The 26,736-nt window shown below is 42.9% G+C and overlaps 4 protein-coding genes and 1 pseudogene across 5 annotated transcripts; 2 read left to right on the top strand and 3 right to left on the bottom strand.

Annotated features, from left to right (window-relative positions):
• The first annotated feature begins 548 nt into the window (after window positions 1-548).
• On the top strand, window positions 549-4,149 carry LOC115673669 (uncharacterized). 2 transcript variants are annotated; one of them, XR_008817192.1, is made up of 3 exons: window positions 549-994; window positions 1,731-3,657; window positions 3,748-4,149. XR_008817192.1 is itself a non-coding variant. In XM_030595903.2 (2 exons), exons 1-2 carry the CDS (start codon window positions 584-586, stop codon window positions 2,850-2,852), a joined length of 1,533 nt encoding a protein of 510 aa, XP_030451763.2. In that variant the 5' UTR covers window positions 549-583; the 3' UTR covers window positions 2,853-4,149. The 2 variants fall into 2 exon arrangements, 1 of the variants encoding a protein (XP_030451763.2); XM_030595903.2 differs by having other exon boundaries at window positions 1,731-4,149.
• On the bottom strand, window positions 3,384-3,812 carry LOC130138912 (uncharacterized). The gene has a single exon (XM_056314487.1). The coding sequence runs from the start codon at window positions 3,810-3,812 to the stop codon at window positions 3,384-3,386; it is 429 nt and encodes a 142-aa protein (XP_056170462.1).
• Window positions 4,150-5,550: 1,401 nt separating the features above from the next.
• Window positions 5,551-6,380, bottom strand: LOC130138993 (uncharacterized; annotated as a pseudogene).
• Window positions 6,381-13,232: 6,852 nt separating this feature from the next.
• On the bottom strand, window positions 13,233-13,873 carry LOC115673671 (uncharacterized). The gene has a single exon (XM_056314933.1). The coding sequence runs from the start codon at window positions 13,815-13,817 to the stop codon at window positions 13,395-13,397; it is 423 nt and encodes a 140-aa protein (XP_056170908.1). The 5' UTR covers window positions 13,818-13,873; the 3' UTR covers window positions 13,233-13,394.
• Window positions 13,874-21,386: 7,513 nt separating this feature from the next.
• LOC115673426 (VAN3-binding protein) lies at window positions 21,387-25,828 on the top strand. Its single transcript, XM_030595589.2, has 7 exons — window positions 21,387-21,928; window positions 22,474-22,599; window positions 23,630-24,059; window positions 24,411-24,650; window positions 24,729-24,778; window positions 25,160-25,217; window positions 25,373-25,828. The coding sequence occupies exons 1-7, from the start codon at window positions 21,530-21,532 to the stop codon at window positions 25,579-25,581; spliced, it is 1,512 nt and encodes a 503-aa protein (XP_030451449.1). The 5' UTR covers window positions 21,387-21,529; the 3' UTR covers window positions 25,582-25,828.
• The last annotated feature ends 908 nt before the right edge of the window (window positions 25,829-26,736 follow it).

Consider the following 26,736-nt stretch of genomic DNA (forward strand, 5'->3'; position numbering starts at 1 on the left):
TAAGGGTTGACATTTTCCCGGAAGCGATTCCGTTCATTAAAACGTGATTTGAAGCTTGAATGATCGTCGAACATCGGTGTCTATGTAGAGATCTACTGTTTCTTTCCGTGCAATATGCAAGACCCGAGCTTCACCTTTGTGTTCATGCTTTGTGAGTCAATCACGGTTGCGATTTGTTGTCGTTTCTCAATTTTCGGACAAACTAGAAGGATTATATTAAATAAATTAAACATGTACCAAAAGTTCATGAACGATATTAAATAAATTAAAAATTCAAGAACTACATTGGATATTAGGTTAAATTTCATGGACCATATTAAATAAATTAAAAATTCATGGATCACATTGCATATTGGGTTAAAGTTCAATTTCATTATGTTGCATTTTGGATTTTTTTCTCATAAGATAGTAAAAAATACCCGATATAATAAAAATGGTCAAAAAAATCACGAAAATTACTTTATTGCATTTTTTTATTTAAAAGTTTTAAGATTTACGTCAAGTTCTAAGACTTTTAATATTTTATCCTTAAATTTGAAGGGTGATTGTATACTCATTAATTTCTAGAATAAGAAAATTGAAAATGAATATTAGCAGAGGCATCGAGAGACCCAAGTTCGCATCGCGCCCTCCGCCGGAATCGCTTCCCGGTCGTCACTTCAGTGTCTCCGAAGAGGACGGCGAGATACGTACTACGATGGAGCGACCGAAAGCAGAGGCGGCGGCGGCGATGGCGATGCAGCCCTACGAGCTCTCTTACTCCGATCTCCTCCTCTTGTCATCGCCTCGCCGTCATCCGTCGCCGCCGTCGGAGGCGGAGCTCCGGCGGCTCGATTCGATCCGGGGGAGCGTGATGGAGGCTCTCGGCCCCGCCGGCCCCGGTCTGCTGTGCGTGCGGGACGTCCCCGAAGCTCCCGCGCTCCGCCGTGAGCTCCTCCCTCTCGCTCCCCGCCTCGCGCTTCTCGATCCCGAGCGTCGCAGGCGCATTCTCCAGGTATTCTCGCCGATGATTGCCCTCCTTTTGTTTTCAAGAATATGTACTTGGGCGGCGGTGATTGATGATCATCTGGTGCCGATTTCGCAATACGTATTCGATGAAGAGATTGGGAAGGGTTGGCCGCAAATGGTAGTTTGTAGACTTGAGATTGGATTGTTGGTGAGCTATCATCTCATGCCATGCGCCCAATACACTCATGACTTATCCGGGTTTGGAATTTGACTCTGTGCTGTTTTGTCTCTCGCGCCATTTGGTTGGCAATTTATCAGCATTTTGGTTGCTTCTGTGGTGTACTGGAGGAGCTGAAGTGGAGACATTGTATGAAATACACTCGAATTGCGAGTGCAACTTGTGCGGATTTGTATTTCCATTGATCATGGATATGACCTGTAGGATATGTTGGCATCTTGATTGGGTTACTAGAACATAGAGATGAGGAAAAATCACGTGGAACGAAAAAATTCAAGTTGGGAAGGAGAGTGGAAGGAATGGTGTTAGTGATTGGGAGGACAGGAATCAACACCCAAAACCTCAAAGGTCAAGGATGAGATAGAATTTTTTATCATGAAGTCTGGTTGAGCTTTATCTTAAGTCCAAATCCTCAATATTGTGTACTGCGTTGTTCGTGCATATTCCTTCTCGCGATATGAGCCTCGGTTTTGTTATCTCTTGTGTAGTTGTTTATCTTTCCTTTTGGGTTTGAGGTATCTTATTCTCTTGTTTTGTTTATCAGGCTCATCAACTGGGGACTGATGTTCCCATGAAGGATCCCCATAGGAGTGTCTCCTCTTTTGCTATGCAACTGAGATATGCTCAAGGTGCGGAGCTTGCTCAAAGCAAAGCAAGTAGTAACATAAATAGTTTAGATTCAGAATTGGACAATCTTAACTTGGATGTTACAATGGAATTTCAGGACAAAGAGTTTGATCATCTTGGGTTCGTTTTTAAGAAGCTAGGTTCCTTGATGATGGAACTGGGGCTTGGTCTTGCGCGAATATGTGATGGGGCCATTGGTGGCCATGAGTTAGAACAAAGCTTAGTGGAATCGTGCTCTGCTAAGGGGCGTCTTATTCACTACCATTCAAGGGCAGAGAACCTTGTTCTCGAACAAGATGGGAGAAGACTCGGATCCAAGCGAGGAATTGCTAAACAAAAGAAGGCAGATGAACATGCTTTCTGTAATGGAAGAGAACGACAACCAATTCCTCAGAAGAAGACAATTGGTGGTGAAGCCAAGTCTCGTGGGTCTAATTCCAATCTATGGCAGCAGTGGCATTATGACTATGGCATTTTCACTGTTTTAACAGCTCCGATGTTTCTTTCACCTGCTTTTCCACCAGAGCCGGATCGCGATTGTGAAACTTCAGCGGCCAGTGTTGAAGAGTGCCCTTACCCGGATGGTCTGACATACCTGCAAATTCTTAATCCCATAAGAAATGGTGTCTTTATGGTGAAGACATCTCCTGAAAGTTTCATAATCCAAGTGGGTGAAGCGGCTGATGTCTTGTCCAGGGGGAAGTTACGCTCAACCCTTCACTGTGTGCCCAGACCACCAAAAGTTGATAATGTGAGCAGAGAAACTTTTGTTGTGTTCTTGCAGCCTGCGTGGAGTAAGACTTTCTCTCTGTCTGATTATCCGATGGATCAGTTACCGTCATACCCTGAAGTAGCTACTGATAATACTTGTCTCGCTGAGCAAAACAGGACGAAACTGATTGATGAAATCCAGAAAACAGTGCCTCTCCTTTTCTCACGATTGAAAGGTGGGATGACTTTTGCTGAATTTTCACGGGAAACTACGAAGCAATACTATGGTGGCAGTGGCTTGCAGTCCAATAGTTTGTCGGATCTTTGATGATGATCGACTGCATATTTTCAGCATAACATTTGCTTTTTCAGATTTTGTCTCTTTCATGTGCATGGGGATTTTTTTCCTCCTCATATTATGTTACCCTTCTTGATTAATGCAAGGCTTTATGCTGACATTCTCCTTTTCAAACACCTGGAAAACTGAAAATTTTCTAAAAACACCATCAGAGATGATGTTTAAAAAGTTTGCTTTTGATCGTGTCAGAGGATTATGCATTCAGGACACTAATGTTTCCACATTTGATTTCTTCTGCAAACACTAAGTTCTTGTGAATCTTTTGCAACTTATCATCTGTTTTGTTTATTAGTTACTTGCATCATGATTAGCCTTACTTCTTGTAGACAGAGAGAGTTGGCCGTGGAGAAACTTTCTCGTTTTGAAGCGATGCTAATTTCTTCACTAGTTTTTCTGGGTGACTAATACTTGACATACCTCATTAGTCATTCATATCATAGTTACTGCAAAGATTGGGAACCAAATCCCAGTTGAGTTTCTTTAACTTAGTACAAAAAGGGCTCACAAATCCACTTGCTCACATAGATAGTCTGTTCTCAATTTCTCCGCTTTCCATTCCCCATTTACCTTGTCAATAAAAGCCTCAATTCTTCTTCTCAATGCATCATCGTTGTCATTATTACTTTCCCCATCATCTTCACGCTCATTGTTGTAGCTCCTGCCTACCTTTTCCAAGTTCTCACTGACGCATAACTCCATAACCTCTGGCGATGTCTCCTCAATTTTGGGTGGCTGCTCAATGTCTATCCTCTGCTTATTAATCACACTGTTGTGGGTGAGAATTGGAAGATGAAACTCGCTGCTATCTTCGAAATTCGAGCTGGGTTTTGGGGCCATGAGGATGATGACTATGAGTAAATTGCAGAAACAGAAGACGACGAGAGAGTTGGATGCTGCCTGAGCTACCAATTCTGCAGTGTGATCCAACATTGCTCCGAGGAAAATTTGGCACTGAAAGGAACGAGGAAAAAAGGAAGAATGCTTGATTTGTGATAGCCGAAGATATGTTGCGAGGCCCTTTTATAGCTTCTGTGATAGAGAAGTGTGATGGGGAAGCTTTTTTAAGCGTAAGCTGTTGACCTGATAAAAGAGATGTAGTGTGAAAGCTACTGAGACTTGGGATATTATTGGCTTGTTTTGTTAGAGAACTTGTATTTGTGATGGAGAAGCGTGACGGGGAAGCTTTTTTAGCATAAGCTGTTGACCTGGTATAGAGGTGTAGTGTGAAAGCTACTGAGAATTGGGATATATTATGCTTGTTTTGTTAGGGCATTTGCTAATATTTGTGAAGCTTCTTGCTAGCTTGGCCATCAATTCTCTAGTATAAAGTACATTGTCTGGAGAGAGCCCCACATGCAGTGCAATCTCCGACGACCTCGCAGCTTCTAATATTCATCAGATCACATAACTTTTACGGTTTAGGTTTGAGGTTTTTCCACAACGATTGGTTCGGTTCGGGCTGAAAGTACCTCTAAACCAAATCAAATCTTGCCATTAACATCTCTAATCGACTTGTAGGTAGATATATGGCAAAAATAAAGATACCCAGTTAGCCGTCTAAGTTGACTCCATCACCTCCAATAAGAGAGAAGCACACGGTTATGCAAAAACAACACTGGTGATGTAGTTCGGTTGGGAGGCACTCTGCCATGCCCTTCGCTTGTCCACCAACTAACACATGGAGGAAGCGAGTACTGGGTGGTTTCATCCGTCGCCGGCGTCGGGCGGACGAGGGCAACCCTCGCCAGTCCGGCGAGGGCGAGGGCGACCCTCGCCCACCCAACCCAGGTGAGGGCGATCCTCACCCGACGCCGGTGAGGGCGGCCTCCGCCGGCCCCGGCTATGGCCGGCGGAGGGAAGAGAAGAAAAAAAAACAGGAAAAGGAAAAGGAAAAAAAAAAAAACATAAAAAGGAAAAAAGAAAAAGACGAAACTGACCTTTTTCGGTCGCCGGAACAGTAACCGTACTCGCCGGCCGGCAAGCATTTGACCGGCCGGCGAACCCAGGCCCTTACTTAAGACTAATTGGATACTTTGGGCTCTTATTTAAAATTGATTGGGCACTTCAGGTCCTTATTTGACACTATGTCCACTTGGGGTCCTTTTTTGAGAAAAAGACCCCACTTGGGGTCCTCAATTGGAATTTTCCCTATTGAATAGTAGATGTGGTAAAACATAGTTAGTTGGGTAAACGAAGAACTTTTGATCATATCGTTTTTTATTATAATCTAGGGGCACGAGTGTGGGGACACGGTTGTTTGAAGGCCTGTGGGACACCGTGCAAGTTCTGTGAACCACGGTGAAATTTAAGCTTTTGACTTGTGTAGGTGTCCTGATCCGGAGTAGTTTTTTGGTTTTCTCCCTTCACTATGCGTGTTGATTATTTAACCTCCTCATATTATGTTACCCCTTCTTGATTGATGCAATGCTTCATATTGACATTCTCCCTTTCTAGCACCGTAACCGGAAAACTGAAGATTGGCTAAAGACACCGTCAAAGCATGCTTTTGATAGGTTCAGAGAATTAGTTGTGTTCAGGACACTACGGCTTCCATTGTTGATTTGTTCTGCAAACGCTCAATCCTTGCGAAATTTTTGTAGCTTATCATCTGGTTTGTTCATTAGTTACTTGCATCAAGATTAGCATCACTTGCCATAGACAGAGAGAATTGACTCTGGAGAAACTTTCTTTGTTTTGAGCGGTAATAATTTTTTCACTAGTTTCATTGGGTGATTAATACACAACGTAGCCTTGCTAGTCATTAATATCATGCTACAGAGACTGGGAACAATCCCAATTGAGTTTCTTTAACTTAGTACAGAAAGGGCTCTAAAAAATCCACTTGCTCACATGTTCTCTCTGCCTTCCATATATTCCTTATTTACCTTGTCAATAAAAGCTTCAATTCTTCTTCTGAATTCATCGTCCATCTTCGTTATCATCTTCACTCTCACTATGGTAGCGCCCACCTTCCTTTTCTAAGTTTTCATAGACGCATAACTCCATAACCTCCGGCGACGTCTCCTCATCTTCTGGTGGCTGCTCAATGTCTATTCTGTGCTCACCCATCACACTGTTGTGGGTGACAATTGTAAGATGAAACTGGCTCCTCTCATCGAGATTTGAGCTGGGTTTTGGGGACATGAGGATGATGATCATGAGTAGATTGCAGAAACAGAAGACGACTAGAGAGTTGGACGCGGCCTGAGCTACCAACTCCGCGGTGAGATCCCACATCGCTACGAGAAAAACGCGGAACAGAAACGAAAGGAGAGAAAAAGGTAAAAACGCTGATCAAATGTGAGGGCAGAAGATGTGTGCCAGGGCCTTTTTATAGCTTCTGCGATGAAGAAGTGTGATGAGGAAGCTTTTCTAGCATAAGCTGTTGATCTGATAAAAGAGGTGTCGTGTGAAAGCTACTGCGAATTGGGATATTATACGCTTGCTTTGTTAGAGCGTTTACTAAATTTTATGAAGCTTCTTGCTAGCTTGGCCGTCGAAGTTCTCTCCATTTTCAAATATAAAGTTCATTGTCTGGAGAGAGATCCCACATGCAAGGCAATTCTCCAACTAGTAACTACCTCGTAGCTTCTAATGTCATCAAGATGACATAACTACCCTCTCTCTCTTTCTCTCAATTGGAGAAAGACCTTGTGTCAGAAATTCCGGTTATTAAATGCTAACTGACGAACTAAGGAAAAACATGAGAAATTTCCATGGGACTACACTAGTTTGTCTTCAATTAGAAACATCATGGAAACCAAAAACTAAAAACCCGAACCGATCAAACTGAAGTGACAAGATTGGTTATGGTTTGATTTGCGAGAATTAATTATCAGTCCATTGGTTTGGTTTCAATGTTATATGTTTCAAACCGATAAAGCCAAACCAAGTCGATATACATAATTTATAAAGCTTTTATCTTATTGATTCCAGTCTAACCATTAGGGGTGAGCATGGTCCGGATGGATGATTCTCATCCTAGAACCGGGAACCGCCCATTAGGGACCGGTTTCAAAAAATTGAAACCGGGAGCCGCCCGTTGGTTCTATGGATCCATCTGGGAACCGGACTGCCAGTTCGGTTCGATTCCCGAGTGGGTCCATGGACCAACTAAGGACAGAGACAGAGAGTCAGAGACGGTGAGGTGAGTATTGACCGAGAAGAGAGAGAGTGAGTGTGAGCGTGAGGCAAAAGCGAAAGGAGGTGTTTCTCAGCTCAGTGTGAAGCTATGAGTGTCAAGTGAGTTAGGTTTAGTTTAGGGATTTAAGATTTTTTTTAAATTAAAAATTAAATAAATATAATATATTATTATTATATTACCGGTTCGGTCCGGGTGAGCGAATGTGCGGTTCCACATCTGGAACCGAGAATCGGATCAGTATCCACTGGTTCCGAAAAATTGGAACCGGGAATCAGACTAGTTCCCTTAAGAACCATCGGCTCTGGTTTGGTTCCGGGTAGTCAAAGTGGGTTATCAACAGATATGTTGAATCTTGAATAATCACTACAAAAAGTTGTCGTGCCATTCCATGTTCATAACTTTAGCTAGTTGGAATAAGTATCGATACTTAATATGATTTTTTCATGATTAAACTCCTTCGTTTTAATGCTTTTATGGAATATCGTTTGCTTAATAGTTTCCATTTTACATAGAAGTTCTATAGCCTAAGTAAGTATTAAACTTCTTATTTGTGGGTCGGCTTGATTCTGACGGCGCGAAATCAAACTAAGTTGTTATTGGTTCGGTCTTAATTAAGATCTTATTGATTCGGTATAACTTTGAGTCACATATTCTTCCACACCGGTTTGTTCGGTTTGGGCTGCAAGTACCTCTGGACCAAACTAAATCAACCATGAACATCTCCAATCGACTTATTGGTAATATTTGGCAATATGAAAGTACCAGGTCAGCCGTCTAACGTCAACTCCAAGAAAAGAGATGCACACGGATATGACGACCATTGCTACGTCATCGATCGACATCAGCAATGCCAAGGTACAGTGACATAGCTTCCCCCGATGTGGTCCAATCAAGAATTAATCAGAACGAGTGAAAGTCACCAGATTGGCTGGCAGAAACGACAATGTTAAGGTAGTTCGTTTGTCCACCAACGAACGGACGGAGGAACAAAGTACGGAGTAATTTCATGGAACCACTCTCCGTTGGACTCTATTTTGAGTTCTATGTGTTGACTTCTATGCGAGGCAAAAGTTAAGCAGGATTTCGCGTGGACTAGCTAGTACATGTGGTAAAAGATAGTTAGTTGGGTAAAAACTTTTAATCATGTCGGTTTTTTATTATAATCTAGGGACATGAGAGTGGAGACTCGACTGTCTGGAGGCCTATGAAATATCCTACAAGTCTTATGAACCAGTCAAGTTCAAGCCTTTAACTTATATAAGTATTATGATCCAGAGAAGTTTTCATATTTTCTCCCTTTTCTGTGCGCGTGGATTCTTTTGACCTCCTCGTATTACGTCACCCCTTCTTGATTGATGCGATGCTTTATACCGACATTCTCCCTTTCGAGTCACTCTAACCGGAAAACTGAAAATTGGCTAAAAATACCATCGCAAATGGTGTTTGCATGACAGATGATGTTTGCATGGTTGGCTCTTGATCGGTTCAGAGAATTAGTTATGCGTTGAGGATACTACTGCTTCCATTGTTGATTTCTTCTGCAAACGCTAAATTCTTGTGAATTTTTTGCAGCTTGTCATCTGGTTTGTTCATTAGTTACTTGCATCAATATTAGCCTCACTTCCCTTATACAGAGAGAGTTGACCCTGGAGCAACCTTCTTGTTTTGAGCGATACTAATTTTTTCACTAGGCTTTTTGGGTGAATAATACACAACACAGCCTCGTGAGTCATTACTATCATGCTACAGAGATTGGGAATCAATCCCAATCAAAAGTTTCTTTAATTTAGTACAAAAATGCTCACCAAATTCCACTTGCTCACATAGACTGTGTTCTCAACTTTTCTTCCTTCCATTCCCTATTTACCTTGTCAATAAAAGCTTCAATCCTTCTTCTCAATTCATCGTCGTCGTCATTATTACTTTCACCGTCATCTTCGTTATCATCTTCACCCTCGCCACGGTAGCTCCTGCCTTCTTTTTCTAAGTTTTCACAAACGCATAACTCCATAACCTCCGGCCACGTCTCCCCGTCCTCGGGTGGCTGCTCAATGTCCATTCTCTGCTCATCTATCACACCGTCGTGGGTGACAACTGCAAGATGAAGCTCGCTTCTCTCGTCGAGATTCGAGCTGGGTTTTGGGGACATGAGGATGATGACTATGAGTAGATTGCAGAAACAGAAGACGACGAGAGAGTTGGATGCCGCCTGAGCTATCAACTCCGCGTAGAGATCCAACATTGTTACGAGAAAAACTTGGAACAGAAACGAAAGGAGAGAAAAATGGAAAAACGCTGATCAAATGTGAGGGCAGAAGATCAGTTCCAAGGCCTTCTTATAGCTCCTGTGATGGAGAAGTGTGATGGGGAAGCTTTTCTAGCATCAGCTGTTAACCTGACAAGAGAGGTGTAGTGTGAAAGCTTAATGTGAATCAGGATATCATACGCTCGTTTTGTTAGTGCAATCATTTGGGGCCATCGAAGTTCTCTCGATTTTCTAAGTACGAAGCGCGTTGTCTGGAGAGAGGGAGAGAGATAGAGAGAGAGAGAGACCACATGCAGACCGATTCTCCCACGACCTCGTAGCTTCTGATGTCATCATCTGACAACATATATAATTATTGCCCTGTCTCACTCACTCAATTGGAAAGGAGGCCTTGTGTCAGAAATTCCGGTTATTAAATGCTAACTGACCTTGACCAAAAAATGAAAAAAGAAAAGAAAAGAAATGCTAACTGACGAACTAAGAAAAAACATGAGAATTTAGCCAAAAAAAAAAAACATGAGAAATTTCCATTGGACTACACTAATTGTCTTCAATTAGAAACGTCCATGGAAACCAAAAATTAAAAACCCGAACCGAAGCGACAAGATTGGTTGTGCTTCGACTAATTATCAGTCCATTGCTTTGTATTCGATGTTCTATGTTTTAAACGGATGGTTGTCATCTATTAGATAGAGGCGTGATTTAATATTTAATTATTCTTTCAAGATCTCTTACTCTAATACTACTATATATGTTATGAGAGTTGGTTGTTTTAAAAATTTAAGCTAATAGGTGGAGAGAGATCATATGAATATAAATAGCATATATGACTCGTTGTCAAGCGACGTGAGACAATAGTTCAACACTTTTTCTCACACGCAAGCCGAATAACGAGCGGCATATGGAATTTGACATATGGGTGGTGGATGCACATTCGCGAAAAGGATAGCACTAGCTTTGATACCATGTTAGAATATCAAACTCAAAAATTTAAATTGTTAAATGAATGCATTTTTTTAATATTTAATTGTTCTATCAATCAATATAAATATTTTTATAAAGGTTTTGTTTACCGATTATAGTCTTCCTACGACCGGATTAAAAGTGGGTTGTTAATAGAGATGTTGAATCTTGAATAATCACTACAAAAGTTGTCATGCCTTTCCATGTTCTTAACTTTAGCAAGTTGGAATAAGTATCTTATATATTATGGATACTTAATTTTATTTTATCGTGATGAAACTCCTACCCTTTCATGCTTTCATGAAATACTGTTTGCTTAATAGTTTCCATTTTACATAGAAGTTATATAGCCTAAGTATCAAACTTCTTATTTGTGGGTCGGCTTGATTCTGACGGCGCGAAATCAAACTAAGTTGTTATTGGTTCGGTCTTAATTAAGATCTTATTGATTCGATATAACTTTGAGTCACATATTCTTCCACACCGGTTTGTTCGGTTTGGGCTGCAAGTACCTCTAGACCAAACTAAATCAACCATTAACATCTCCAATCGACTTGTTGGTAGTCATGGCCACGGGCCGGTTTCGGCCCGGAACCGGACCGGAACCGGCCCGGTCAAACCCGGGCCCGCGGTTTGGAACCGGAACCGCCCGAACCCACGGTCCGGCCCGGTTCAAAAAAAAAAAGAGCCGCAGAACGCGAGGGTTCGACCTCGCCGGCTCGCGGCAAAAAAAAATGGGAGGTCGAGCTCGCAGCGTCCGGCGAGGGGCCGACCTCGCTGTGCGGCGAGGTCGGCCCGCGAGGCCGGCGCGAGCCAGCCTCGGTGGGCGAGGTCGACCTCGCCGGCCTCGGGAGGCCGGCCTCGCCGGTGCAGGCGAGGTCGGCCTCGCCCGACGCCGGCGAGGTCGAGCCCTCGCCCGTCGGCGAGGCCGGCCTCGCCCGGCCCAGCGAGGGCGGCCCTCGCCCGACGCCGGCGAGGGCGGCCTCGCCTGAGGCCGGCGACCTCGCCGGCCCCGGCTATGGCCGGCGGAGGAAGAAAAGAAAAAAAAAAGAAAAGGAAAAGAAAAAGAAAAAAAACAGAAAAGAAAAATTATGAACCGGCCCGGAATCGGTTCCGAACCGATCGGAACCGCCCATGGCGGTTCCGGTTCCGGTTCATACTTGGCCACGAACCGGAACAGCCGGTTCCGAACCGTGGCCAAGACTACTTGTTGGTAATATTTGGCAATATGAAAGTACCAGGTCAGCCGTCTAACGTCAACTCCAAGGAAAGAGATGCACACGGATATGACGACCATTGCTACGTCATCGATCGACATCAGCAACGCCAAGGTACAGTGACATAGCTTCCCCCGATGTGGCCCAATCAAGAATTAATCAGAACGAGCCAAAGTCACCGGATTGGTTGGCAGAAACGACAATGTTAAGGTAGTTCGTTTGTCCACCAACGAACGCACGGAGAAACAAAGTACGGAGTAATTTCATGGAACCACTCTATGTTGGACTCTATTTTGAGTTCTATGTGTTGTCTTCTATGCGAGGCAAAAGTTAAGCAGAGATTCACGTGGAACAGTGCATGTGATAAAACATAGTTGGGTAAATGAATAATTTTTTATCATGTCATTTTTTATTATAATCTAGAGATATGAGCGTGGAGACTCGGCTGTCTGGAGGCCCATGAGATACCCTACAAGTCTTATGAACCGGTTAAGTTCAAGCCTTTAACCTGTATAAGTATTCTGATCCAGAAAAGTTTACATATTTCTCCCTTCTATGTGCGCGTGAATTCTTTTGACCTCCTCATATTAAGTCACCCCTTCTTGATTGATACGATGCTTTATACCGACATTCTCCCTTTCGAGCACTCTAACTGGAAAACTGAAAATTGGCTAAAAATACTGTCATAGATGATGTTTGCATGGTTGGCTCTTGATCGGTTCGGAGAGTTAGTTATGCGTTGAGAATTAGTTGGCTAAAAATACAGTCATAGATGCTTCCATTGTTGATTTCTTCTGCAAACGCTAAATTCTTGTGAATTTTTTGCAGCTTATCAGCTGGTTTGTTCATTGGGAGAAGAACACTAGAAGTGCCAAAACTTGTGTATAGCGCTCACTTTAGTGCCAAAAGTTTGTTTCGGATCACTTAAATGCTACTTTTTTTAAAAAACGATCACTTAAGTGCCAACTCCGATTTGAGTCGCCGGAAATCTAACATTGCCATATTTTATTAATTTCTCAGTCCTACGTGGCACGTCGGCGCTGACGAGGACAATATTTAATAATATTTTAAATTTTTTTCTGTTTTTTCCTTTTTTCTTTTTTTCCTTTTTTGTTTTCTTTCTTCTTCTTCTTCGTTTGGCCGGTGACCGGACACCGGCCACCGGCCATGGCCGGCCGCCTGGCCTCGCCCGGACGAGGCCGATGTCGCCCGCCACGGGCGAGGCGAGGTCGCCATGGCACGGGCGACCGCGGCGAGGCCGGCCCTCGCCGAGATCCGGCGGGCCGGCCCTCACCCAGGCCACGGCGGCCTCACCGGGGGTCACCTTCCCCCGGGCTACCCCCAGCGGCCGGCCATGGCCGGTGGCCGGTGTCCGGTCACCGGCCAAATGAAGAAGAAGAAAAAAAAGAAAAAAAGAAAAGAAGTAAAAAACATAAAAAAATTAAAAATTCGAAATTTACACGTGGAAATGCCACGTAGGACTGAGAAATTCAAAATATACACGTGGAAATGCCACGTAGATTAAAATTTTAATTAAAAAAGCCACATATTAATTTGACCGGAATTTCTCGCCGTTGACACTTAAGTGATCGTTTTTCTCCGATTTTAGCACTTAAGTGATCCGAAACAAACTTTTGGCACTAAAGTGAGCGCCGTACACAAGTTTTGGCACTTCTAGTGTTCTTCTCCCTTTGTTCATTAGTTACTTGCATCAAAATTAGCTCAGTTCCCATCGACAGAGAGTTGACCCTGGAGAAACTTTCTTGTTTTGAGGGATACTAATTTTTTTCACTAGTTTCTTTGGGTGACTAATACACAAAGTAGCCTCATAAGTCATTACTATCATGCTACAGAGATTGGGAATCAATCCCAACTGAGTTTCTTTAATTTAGTACAAAAAGGGCTCACAAAAATCCACTTGCTCACATAGACTGTGTTCTCAATTTCTCTTCCTTCCATTCCCTATTTACCTTGTCAATAAAAGCTTCAATCCTTCTTCTCAATTCATCGTCGTCGTCATTATTACTTTCGCCGTCATCTTCGTTATCATCTTCACCCTTGCCGTTGTAGCTCCCGCCTTCCTTTTCTAAGTTTTCACACACGCACAACTGCATAACCTCCGGCCACGTCTCCTCATCCTCAGGTGGCTGCTCAATGTCTATTCTCTGCTCATCTAACACACCGTCGTGGGTGACGACTGTAAGATGTAGCTCGCTTCTCTCGTCGAAATCCAAGCTGGGTTTTGGGGACATGAGGATGATGACTATGAGTAGATTGCAGAAACAGAAGACGACGAGAGAGTTGGATGCCGCCTGAGCTACCAACTCCGCGGTGAGATCCAACATTGCTACGAGAAAAACTCAGAACAGAAAGGAAAGGAGAATGAAAGGGGAAAACGCTGATCAAAATGTGAGGGCAGATGATCGGTTCCGAGGCCTTTTTATAGCTTCTGTGATGGAGAAGTGCGATGGGGAAGCTTTTCTACCATAAGCTGTTGACCTGGTAAAAGAGGTGAAGTGTGAAAGCTACTGCGAATTGGGATATTATACGCTTGCTTTGCTAGAGCGTTTACTACTATTTGTGAAGCTTCTCGCTAGCTTGGCCATCGAAGTTTTCTCCATTTTCAACTATAAATTTCATTGTCTGGAGAGAGACCCCACACGCGGTGCAATTCTCCAACTACCTTGTAGCTTCTAATGTCCTCAAGATGACATAACTTATTTTTTAAAAAAAATCAGAAATTCTTTTTTTAAATTACAAAAATCGTTCATCTCAGCGCCGTCCATACTACGTAGGATGGCCGGCGTCCTCGCTTGCAATTTCCAGCGAAAATTGACTGAAATGCTCTATTAGCAAATCGTCAAAAGGTTTAAGACTTAATTGACAAAATTGAAAACTTTACAACTGAATTGGCCGCCGTACAATCAGTTTAAGAATTTTTTAATAATTTTCCACTATAATAGTTGACTTTAATTAGAATTGTCCATGGAAGGCAAAAACTGAAAAACCGAACCATTTTGTTTATGGAAAGTGAAAGTCGTTTCGCTGAGTACGAGATCGATTCACACCTCGTGGCACGCTTACACCTCTTACCTATCTAAGTTATGTTCAAAAACCTCATCCGAGAACTGAACCAACAAGATCGGTTATGCTTCGATTTGCAAAAATTATTTATCGCCCCATTGCTTTGGTTTTAGTGTTTATGTTTGAAATTGATAAAATCAAACCAAATCGAGAAATGTAGTTAGTAAACTTGTTGTCTTATTGACTAATGAATTTCATAGTTTAGCATATATAAAGCCGTGGAAGTCTTTTTTTAAGAATTCTCACAATCGGATTAAAAGTCTGTCGTTGATAGATATTGAATCTGGAACATTCACCATAAACAGTTGTCATGCTCTCTCAACTTGAGCTAGTTAAATTTGATATCTTTCATCTTATGGATATTTAATTTGATCTAATCACGATTATACTCCTTTCCTTTAATGATTAGTGTATAGCCTAAGCTAACTGCTAAACTTCTTATTCGCACGTCGACTCGAAACCAAGTTATCGGGTCGGTTTGTATTGTGATCTTATTGATTCGGTTCGGGTTTGGGATTTTTTCGCACCAGTTTGTTCAGTTTGCGCTGAAAGTTCCTCTAGACCAACCCAAATCGCGCCATTAACATCTCCAATCGACTTGCAGGTAAGTATTTGGCACAATGACAATGCCAAGCTAGCCGTTTAGGTCAACCCCATCACCTCCCAGAAAAGAGAAGCACGCGGATATGACGACCGATCGCCACTTCATCGATCGACATCAGCATCACCAAGGTATAGCGACATCCCTCTCCCATGATGTTTTATAGTTGAGAATTGATCAGAATGCGTGAAAGTCACCACCGGATAGGCTGGCAAAAACAACAGTGTTAATGTAGTTCAGTTGGAAGGCCGTTTTCAATGCCCTTTCCTTGTCCACCAACTAGCACAGGGAGGAACAGGGTGCGGGGTAATTTCATGTTGTTGACACCTATAATTGATTAGGTTGTCAACAACCGAAATAAATAAAATAATAGACGTCAAGGGATGGCGTAACATGTACGAAATAGTTGGGAGATACCGGCAGGAAATTTGAAATTAAGAGAGCTTGAGAGCGAGCGCCGAAGTTGTCGACGAAAATTGTCATCGAGGAAGTCGACAAGGAAAAGGACAGGTGTCAACCACGACGATGGTTCCTGCTTTGGGAGGACAGATGTCAAGCCAGGAAGAGCTCGATGACGGTTCCTGTGTCAAGCTAGGAAGAGCTCGACGACGGTTCCTGCTTCGGGAGGACAGATGTCAAACCAGGAAGAGCTTGACGACGGTTCCTGCTTCGGGAGGAGCCGGAAGGAACTCGACGATGGCTACCATCCCAGGAAAGACAGGTGTCAAGCCAAGAAGAACTCGACGACAGTTATCATCCCAGAAAGGACAGGTGTCAAGACAATATGAGCTCAATGATGGTTACTGCCTCGAGGAAGACAGGTGTCAGGACAATACAAGCTCGATGACTGTTACTGCTTCGAGAAGGACAGGTGTCAAGACAATACGAGCTCGATGATGGTTACTGCTTCAAGGAAGACAGGTGTCAAACGGGATGAACTTTATGATGGTTATCACTCCGGACAAAAGATAAGATCAATGGAAGTTGACGAGCCGATGTTATTAGATGGACGGTAAAGATGAGATCAACGGTGACCATCGAATGCGGTATCAAAGGCAGTTACCAAGCTCACATTATAAATAGTACCTGGCTGCCAGAAGAAAACCTCCCATGCATACAAACCAAAATGCTGTCTTTTTATCTTTACTTTCAAGTATCGCACTTTATCTTTCCATAGCTATAGCTGTTGACTTTCTAAGTCAGAAGCTTTGTAATACCACATCAATGAACTCCGGACGCCACCAGCCATTGGACGGATTCGTCTAATTTGTTTATGAATATAAGTCGAACTTCGTCATTGTACGAAATTTGAGTTGTTAATCCAGACAATTAAACTCTTTGTTCACACTTGGATAACTCCTGTCCGGAATTAGATCCAAAGCCCAGTCCCCTTTCAATAAAAAATCGAAAAACGACTTTCGGTGAATTATATTTCGCCGCGGGAACATTTCCAGCGAAACACATGTAACCAGTCACTGTTGGGCGACCTCCCCTACATGCTCGGAGAGGAAGAGTCATGTTGACTGTGTCCCCGTATGAACGTGCAAAGCCAAGTTCACTTGGCACGAGTCCATGACCTCCACATTTGAAAACAAGGAACGATTGATGGTCATTACGATGGCGGTATCTTGTTAATGTAGTAGGCTATGCTTGGAGTTCCTCCTTTCGACTTGTGGTAATTTTGAAGTCTCGCTTTTTAAGATGGGACGGATAGAACATCAACCGTGTTATCTTCGAATTTGTGCGCAATTAGGAGACGGAGATATCCTCCCTTGCCAAATGAATTATGTCCACGCGGCAAGGGAGATGTTTAACCAGTTGTGTCCCAGCATACGTGAAAGCAATCTCGATCCTCGGCAGAATCCGAGTACAGTCTTGAATTGTTGAGTCGGTCTCCTCTATCTCGGACACTACGGTGTGCACGGAGACTGTCTGCTTCTTGGTTTCACTATTTCGAGAACCACAATTTGTATCGATTGGCCTTCCGTTGCTGAGTCTGATCATACTGTAATTGAAGCTGAGAGTATCTCTCTACTTTACTTAATGTCAAGGGGATGGTCATTTGGCTATTATCTATGGACAAAGTGAGAAATTCATTCCATACATATCTGATGTTTCCATCCTTCCATATGATAACCCACAAACAAGTCCATCTCAAGGCATTCATATATGTATGTTTGCATGATGTTTCGCTGTCCAGGGATGTAGTGAAGATCTGTAGTCATGACGCATTCGGAGCAAACCTATAAATGCTTAACCTAGAGTCTTGTCAATTGAGCTGCTTGAGAGGATAAGTAGACCTCTAGCAGAAAAGTGAAAATAGGAGACTATCCGATAATGAAGATCAAAGGCTTCCCATTGGGGACCTCTTAAACGTTAGAATAAGAATGTTCAGTGCACCCTAAGTAAAGAATGTTTCGTATGGGCCTTGATCATTATTCACAAGCCCTTAGTCCATACTCGGCCTAGGCTTAAGCCCCAGATTGGCGAGCCTGTTGAAGCTGCACCAGTGAATAACTAGCTAGATAAAAGCACCTTAGAGTGGCATCTGGTTCACGAGAACTACTACAAGAATATTTGATCCGTAATCGCTGAAGAAGAGATGGCCCCAAGTCTTTAATCAGCTAAACAAACCGGTCTTTGACAAGGCAATTCATATAAGTCCGGGTAGACTTAAAGATTTATATTAAGATGGACGAGCTTGGACAACAAGTTAGGCCCGACTTTAGGGTCTCGTCCAACCTATGCCCGCTATACGATCACTTCTATTATCAACCAGTGCTTGGTGTTCGGCAAAATGAATAGGATTCCATGTGAAACTCTTTAAAAAAAACAGAAACTGAAAAGTTAATTAGCTTTGAAATATGACACCGTGAGAGAGGAGAGATCAGTATGTCACTCACGAAGCTAGAACATCTCATTTGGCTTATATTCAAGCTTACCCAGGTTTATAACTTGTGCTATTCATGCGTATCTTCGACAAGAAAGAATCTGGGATGGCCAAATGACCAAACCAAAGAAACTCAGAAAGGAGAGCCCAGCGAATTATAGCACGCGACCTCGAAGCTGAGTTTGATGGTCACCAGAATTACATATTTTAAATGCCTCGACGATCTAAGAACTCTTAAACATCATCTGTATCAATGTACAATGTTCCCAAGAAGAATATAAACAAGCAGGCATTTAAGAGGATACTAACAAGAGCTGATGATACAGAAGGCAGAAAAGAAAATGAGCGGCGACAGAGAAGAGATCAGAGGGACAAAAGACCAAAACACTGCTGAGAAAAAAAGATGCCCAGCCAGCCAGACACAAGCGCAGAACTGCAAAGGCAGATGGACAAAAGGGTACGAACGAACAAGAGGAGAAGAACAAAGAGCAAAAGAAGCTGAAGCAGATGGAATAAAGAGAGAGCTATGGTATATTACGTATGCGTAGGGCTCCTTTTGTTAAAGCGATGATGAAGTAGAAGGGCGAGGGCAGAGATTTTTAAATAGCGAAAGCTGACAGCATCTGTATCATCTGCCATGAGTGTGGAAGATGATGCTCTCGAGGGGGGGGGGGGAAGAGAAAGGAAAGCGGAGGTGACGTGATTCAAAAGCACGCGCACTCCGATACCAAACAAAAGAACCCGCAGACCCCTCCTCCGAAATCGCAGCTTTTGTGCCCACAACAGCTGTTCAAACGAGCTGAGGAAGAAAAGGAATGGTCCATCTATGGCGCCCATCGTCCCGGGCACCGTCGTCCCTCTTGTCGGAGAAACCCTTGGCCCGGGTTCAAATGGAATCGCGACCAGACTTACGTGAAGGGTCCATCAGGTCCTCACACGATATGGTGAATCGAGTCCATGTAATAATTTGCCCTCTTATCATAAGTGATCATAAATCAATTCATTCTCATCGTAATTCAATGTGAAGTGCTATAAAATGCGATTATTGTGATTCTTTTATCGATTTTATTGTAAATGAATTTTTATCTATCGTAATTCGCAATTCTTTTCATAAAATAATTTTTTACGATCCTCTATATTAAAGTCGTAGTGTAATGGACTGACTTACCACGGTCTATGACATGAGGACGTCGTGGCACCATAGATACACCCAAAAAGAGATGGCCCTACAGTGGTAAAAAAACCTAGTATGAACCTGGATTTTTTAATAATACGAGCCCCGTGCAAGATTGATGTGATAAAGATTCACTCAGCCTATCCAGGACGACCCATTATCTAGGCAAGAACATTCTCTTCTACGGTCCCCTTCCTGATCATAACACGTCGTAGCTTATATGGTTTGTCATAATTCCAATGCACACAAAATCCAATTAGAGCGCATTAACATATTCAATTGAACTTATATTTATCATCTTAACATTGTTAAAATAGAAGCCAACTAAAATATATTAATTGTTTTGTCTCTCGTCACTTATGTGACATGAGATCTCTCGTGTGTCATTGACATTTTCGCGCGCATGCCTTTAAAGAGAAAAGCAAAGCCAAAGCTTTTAACCCAATGATCATTAAGATTCTCCATGCTCATTCAAGGCCTTGAACTGAATCATTGAATATTCATTTTCCACGGTGCTCGTTCTACACAGCATGAATTTGCGTACTTAAATGGATCCATCACGTACGCATGGAGACCGGAGACTGTTGCATCCTGTCCCGACCTCAAGACATGTCGGGTCTTACGACAACGCCAGGACTCTCCAGCCAACGACGTGCGATTTCGTCGGTGGTGTTTGTTGGGAGCAATTTCAAATCACTCTCCTCAGTCAGCATCAGGTCAAACTCAAAAGAGCCTTAAAATTCCTGTCCGGTTCTGCAGCATCTTCTCCTGGGACGATGGGGTTTTCACGGGATCGTGTTTCACAGCTATCGGTGAACTTATGCCAGTAAAGCTTACCACAAAAGCACGAAGACCCTCATTTTTATGAAGGATATTGTCTGAAAAGAGAGAATTTCATTCTTTCGTGAAAGGCCAAAAAGCAGCTAAACTTGTCAATCTTTTGATGCATCTGTATGGAAAAAGCATAATCCTTGAGTCCCTTTTGTTATCTTTCTTAAAACAAGATCAAGATCAAGATCAATATGGGGGGGTTTAGCAGCAGCACTGGCGACTCTGCCAGGCACAGCTCTCAGGATTGAAAAGCACAATTCCACCACGTGCTTCCTCTCCTCTCCACCGTTGCCTCGATCCACTTTCTTGCCTCCTCCTTTGACCAACCGCTTCCATGGGCCACAGGAAATGGCAAAAAAATGGACAATACATCATGGAACGGGACAAAAAATTGCACTCCCAATGTGATTAATTACTTTTAACAATTTCATATGCCTATCCAAACATCCCAAATCCCACGTTGATTGAGAAAAGACCTTGTTGATGAATATTGAGTAATTCATTAGTAAACACTCACCCAAATCGACACCGCTTTAAGTAATTCCGTAGAAGGCTCTTTTTAGGACTTGATGGGTCATGAGAAGTCAAATTCGCAAAACCAAAGTTATCACATTGAAAATATTAGGGATAGATAACTTTAGAGATACGAAAGTCGATTTCGGACAAGTGTTTATGTATATGAATATAACATGCTATTTTTTTAATCAAACATGATGCACTAATTACAAATTGATCTTTTTCAAGTCATCCCTACAAATGAATTTTATAAATGAGCGATACCACTAGAATCTTAAATTATGCCGACTGTGACAAAAATACCTAAACTTTTCTTTTGTATCACTAAAAATCTTAAACTATGCCTACCGTGATACCAATGTTTCAAACTTTTTGTTTTGTTGTATCATAAAAATCCCCAAATTATACCCACAGTGACACAAAAGTTCAGAATATTGGTGAAACGAAAAAAAAGTTCAAGATATTGGTATCAAAATAGCCAAAGTTCAAAGCTTAATTTTTGTGTGAGATAGTGGGTATTTTTGTCACATTGATACAAGTTTAGGAGTTTTAATGACACAAATTTTTTTTGGAATATCGGTATAACTGTGGACATAATTTAAGATTTTCAATAGCATTTTCCCTTCTATAAAGAAGCTCCTAGTATCCAATCATCATAAGAGAAAACTCGATAAGTAAAGAAAAAGTATCGTACGGTCTATACAGATCATATAAAACTAAATTCATCTCCACCGTCGATCACGTGGTCCGACAAGAAGATCCTATAAAATTCCATCACTTGAATGGGCAATATTATTGCGCGAGTCTAATTCACGTGAACGTGGTACATGTGACGTGAGTCCATAAATAAGAATGAGCGTCTAAACACATGCCCCAGTGAATCAGTCTCCCTCTCTCTATATATTTCCTTGCTTTGAAACGCCAACCACCCTCCCCAAGAGTGCTCACAACACACAACTCCATGGACGCCCCCGCCTTCCACCGCCACACCCGCCGGCAGCTGGAGCTCGCGAACGCGGGCGGATCTCAGATATTGGAGAGCCCAAAGGAGCCGATGGAGTTCCTGTCGAGGACGTGGAGCGTGTCGGCGCTCGAGGTGTGCAAGGCGCTCGCTCGTCACCATCACCGTTCTTCTTCTCCTCCTCCTCCTCCTCCTACCTCCGTCGCCACTACTTCCTTGACTTCTTGTAAGTCTGTCAACGTCTCCTCGTGCGCGACTCCGACGATCAAAGAAGAGCTAATGATCGACGAAGAGCCCGTCATCGAGGACTTGGCGAGCTCTCTCCCTTCGAATCATCGCTTCTCGTTCAACTCCACCGCCACTTCGCAGCTCGTTCTCGAACGCATAATGTCGCAGTCGGTGAGTACTGGGATGCTAAACACTGCATTCTAGTTAGTTACTTTTGATCTATTGCAACATTTATGTGATTGTCTTTTACTATAGAACTTCACAGAAGAAAAAAAGTTGCAGCTTGGATGGAATGTGATCACAAGCACGTAAGAATAGTTACTACAGATAGATTATAGCCAATCTGGTCGTGTTAGCTTAAATTTTTTTGGAAAACGGTTTGTCTGACACGGTATCAAAGCACACGCCACTGGGTCGAATTCAGACATTGCCTCTTGTATTAATTGTTCTGGCTATTATTCATGTTATGTCGGTCGTTCCTCTGTCTCCATTATATGTTTGATTTGACTACGTGCGTAGGTTGTGTGGCAGATAATGAGCTTTAGATTCCATATGTTTACGGTCTTTTTCAGTTAAGTGATGAAAGATTCATCTACTATATGTACTGTTGCATTTGAGCTCAGAGCTGAAGAGTTTCGGTTCTGCACGTTTGTATAAGAAAGCTGCATCATATGATCAAATAGCTTTGGTTTTCAAGTGGGTATGGAAATTTGCAGGAGGTGTCGCCGTTGACGTCCGGGAGGCTTTCTCATAGCAGTGGCCCGCTGAACGGCGGCGGAGGTTCTTTGCCGGAGGACAGCCCTCCCATTTCTCCTCCTGATGACTTTGACGACATCGTTAAGGTCTCTCTCTCTCTTTCTCCCTCTCCCGTCAACACAGTATTTTCATTTGTCTTTTCCGCTGCTTTTAATTACGGAGATTTTTTTTTTTTTTGTGGGAAGTTCTCTTCTGTTTTTTTTTATAGTAGATCATCTGCCAAGAGTTTGTAATTAGATTACTCGCCGCTTAAATTAGATTACGCACCCGAGCGATATAATCTTACTCTTGAATTGAGGATATAAAGGGTGAATCACAACCGTTGATTTTGTGGGTCTCACGTGAGTCTCTCATATAAATTTCACAAGATTAATAATTTTCATGCAATAGGTCCACCGGGTAGTTTCCCTTTATACAAGGGTTTTATACATGGGATTTACTTTCTGTACTGGTAGTGCTGTAATTAGTTACTAAAAATGAAAAAAAGCACGAACGTCGCTCTTTGAATTTTTCGTTCAGAAATAAGGTTTGCGGTTTGCCACCTTCGGTAGACGAAATAAGTCAATCTCTATAAAGTCTATGAAAATAAAAATAAAAAGGTTAGTCGAGTCGGTAAGATGACTGAGACTTTGCATGGTAATAAAAGCGCGATGTCCCCCAAAATCTCAGAGTCTATTGTCCAAGAACACAACTTCTCGCAAGAAGGCATGTAATTCATCATGAATCGTTTGCACCCAGCGCGGATGACCCGGCTTCAATCTGATTAGAGATGTTTACTTTCTGTGTGATGCGCGAAAACGAGCTCAAATACCATTTAAGTGTGACATGGAAAAGAGGGAAAGGAATTCTATAAGCTATCTGATGTTTCAGTAAATCTTGAGCCGCAGTGTTCTGAACAGACATAAGCATGCTGCTACTGGTACAATAACTCTGAACGCATTTCTCGTCATTCATTTGTTCACGAGCCAGAAAACAAGAACCATATTCCTAGACGCTGACATGTTTTCTAACAATCAAAATCACTTGTCAAAGTGTTCCCGGATAAATGCAGTAATTGGTGTTTCTAATACCAAGTCAGTGCTTTTCTTAATTGATTACCGTCTATAACGATGGCAGTTCTTCCGCACCCACAACACTCTGCAACCATTATTCACAGGCAGCCGTTCCGTCGCTGCCACCAGTGTCACTACTCCGGGCGGGGGAAGAACGGTTGGGAGGTGGTTGAAGGACAGGAGAGAGAAGAAGAAAGAGGAAGCCCGAGTCCAAAATGCGCAGCTGCACGCTGCCGTCTCCGTCGCCTCGGTGGCGTCGGCAGTAGCAGCGATCGCAGCAGCTACAGCGGCCTCCTCTTCTTCAAGAAAGAATGAAGAAACAGCGAAGACCGACATGGCGGTGGCATCAGCAGCGACACTGGTGGCGGCGCAGTGCGTGGAGGCCGCCGAGGCCATGGGAGCAGAGCGCGACCATCTGGCTTCTGTTGTGAGCTCCGCTGTCAATGTCCGTTCGCACGACGATATCACGACTTTAACTGCTGCTGCAGCAACAGGTACTGCTGACTCTTTCTGAAGATCATGAACTTAAAACAGCTTCATCATGTTAAAGTTACACCAATGCAATTAACTGCATCGTCGCGAATCCGGAGGACGCTCCACTTGGGTAGTTCTCAGATCATATACACGAGCACCAATTTAAGCTTGATCATGTACGAATCATGGAATCATTTGGATTGGTTAGGACAATGAATGCAAGATGACGTGCAAAAGAAACACGTTCCATACGTAAAATAATCAACAATTGAGATTACTGATGCTCAATAATTCTTTTCAATAGAAGCTATTTTACTCTCAAGTTTATACAAGTGCTTACGCAGTATGGGGCTTTTGTCCTTGCCGAGCAGCTTTACGTGGAGCGGTGACCCTTAAGGCTAGAGCGACGAAGGAGGTGTGGAATATTGCAGCGGTGTTGCCCGTGGAAAAGGGTGTCGGAATCGGATGCAGCGGCAAAGCTAATAGAGGCGTCAATCATCCTAGCTTCGGCAATAGTGGCGAACTTGTTGTGGCTGGAGATAACTTTCTCGGTGTCTGCATCCAGGAATTTCTTGCCAAGGGAACCGAGCTTCTGAAGCGCACCCGTAAAGGTACTTTTCGAATCTGGAAATCCGGTGAAGATGATACTGGGGAATCATTAGCGTATTGATTGAATCTTTGCGGCGCAGGTGATCTTCACTGGCAAGTTGTGTCTGTCTATATCAACCAGACCGGCCAGGTTTGTGTTGCTCTTTTTGAGTGTGTTTTACCTTATGTACTGTAATTGTGAGAAGCCCCTAGTCTTGTTTTATCATGATTAGCGTCTTGATTCTAGGACAAGTCAAGAGCTACAAACACGAATTAAATCTACCGATCCGAGGATCTAGTTATGGTTGTCATTGTTCAATGGAACTGTCTATAGACGGTGCTACAGTCGATCCAATGCCGGACAGCGTACATAATACAGTTGACTTTTAGTAAATCAGGATTTTCTAAAGGATTAGATTCTTGAACTAATTGGAGGAAATTATGACCAATGTCCAAGAGTTTTCGCCGATACAGGATTTCTCCAGTTTCGTCATCAGATTGTATCTTCATCTGAGTTTAACGCCTTTTTCAGGTTATCCTGAAGATGAAGAGCAAACATGTTGCTGGAACCATAACCAAAAAGAACAAGAGTATGTCTCTCCTGCATCAGATGTCTCAAGCATTTCCTGATCTCAATTCTCAATTCTATTAGATCCAGAGAAGAATGAAAATCAATTTAGAGAACAGGGTAGATTGTACAACATTGCATAAGCCATATTAACCATTCCCTTTGCTGGAAAATCAGATGTCATCGTGGAAGTGTACGAGGATGTGCCAGCTTGGCCTGGGAGGCACATCTTTGATGGCAGCGAGCAACGGCGCTACTTTGGACTCAAGACGGCAACGCGGGGCGTTGTGGAGTTTGAATGCAAGAATAGACGGGAATACGAGATCTGGACACAAGGTGTATCGAGGCTTCTGTCTATGGTAGCTGAAAGAAAGAGCACTTCTTGAACTCAGTTTGCATGTTCACAGTGGGAAGCCTTTGATCTTCATTATAAGATACTCCTTTTTTCACTTTTTTGCTTGAGGTTTACTTATCCTCTCAAGCAGCTAAATTGGCAAAGGCTCTAGGTTAAGCGTATATAGGTTTGCTCTGAATGCGTCGTGTCCGTGGAGTTTCACTCCATCCCTGGACGGCGAAACATCATGAATACATGCATATATGAATGCCTTGAGATGGACTTGCTGCGGATTATCTTATGGAAGGATGGAAACTTCAGATATGTATGGAATGAATTTCTCACTTTGTCCATAGACAATAGCCAAATGACCATCCCCTTGATATTAAGTAAAGTAGAGAGATGCTCTTGGCTTGAGTTACACCATGATCGACTCTGCAATGCGAATTGCGGTTTGTGAAATCGGGAAACCAATAAGTAGACATTCTCGGTTCGTGAAATTGTGAAACCAATAAGCAGACATTCTCCGTGTGCGAGATAGAGGAGACCGACTCAACGATTCAAGACTGTACTTTAATTCTGCCGGGGACCGAGATTGCTTACACATATGCTGGGACACAGCTAGTTAAACATCTCCCTTGTCGTGCGGAGATGATTGATTTGGCAAGGGAGGGTATCCGTATCCCCTAATCGCGCACAAATTTGAAGATAACACGGTTGATGTTCTATTCATCCCGTCTAAAAAAGCGAGACATCAAAATTACCGCAAGTTGAAAGGAGGGAAAAGAAAAAGAACTCCAAGCATGGCCCACATTAGCAAGATACCACACCATCGTAATGAACGACAATCGTTCCTTGTCTCGTGACTTCGGTTTTCAAATGTGGAGGCCATGGACTCGCCCCAAGTAAATTTGGCTTTTGCACGTTCATACGGGGAAACAGTCAACATGACACTTCCTCTCCGAGCATGTAGAGGAGGTCGCCCACCTCGTCAAAATCAGCAAAGCTCTCCCTTTCTCTTTCTTTTCTTCCTTTGTTAAATATAAAAGGTGAAAAAGAGACCTGAAAAATTAGCTCGGGATTTCCAGCGAAGGGGGAAAAAGTACACCTTACCATCTATATCATCGTGTCAGCAATCATGTGCTGTAGTGATTCCTATCAAGTATTGCATATGGGTGGCCCTTAATGTGGGCAAAGTTAAGTCCAG

Source organism: Syzygium oleosum, unplaced genomic scaffold, assembly GCF_021117445.2.
Source record: "Syzygium oleosum isolate NSW1041296 unplaced genomic scaffold, Sole_v2.1 Sole_v2.09, whole genome shotgun sequence".
NCBI lineage: Eukaryota > Viridiplantae > Streptophyta > Magnoliopsida > Myrtales > Myrtaceae > Syzygium > Syzygium oleosum.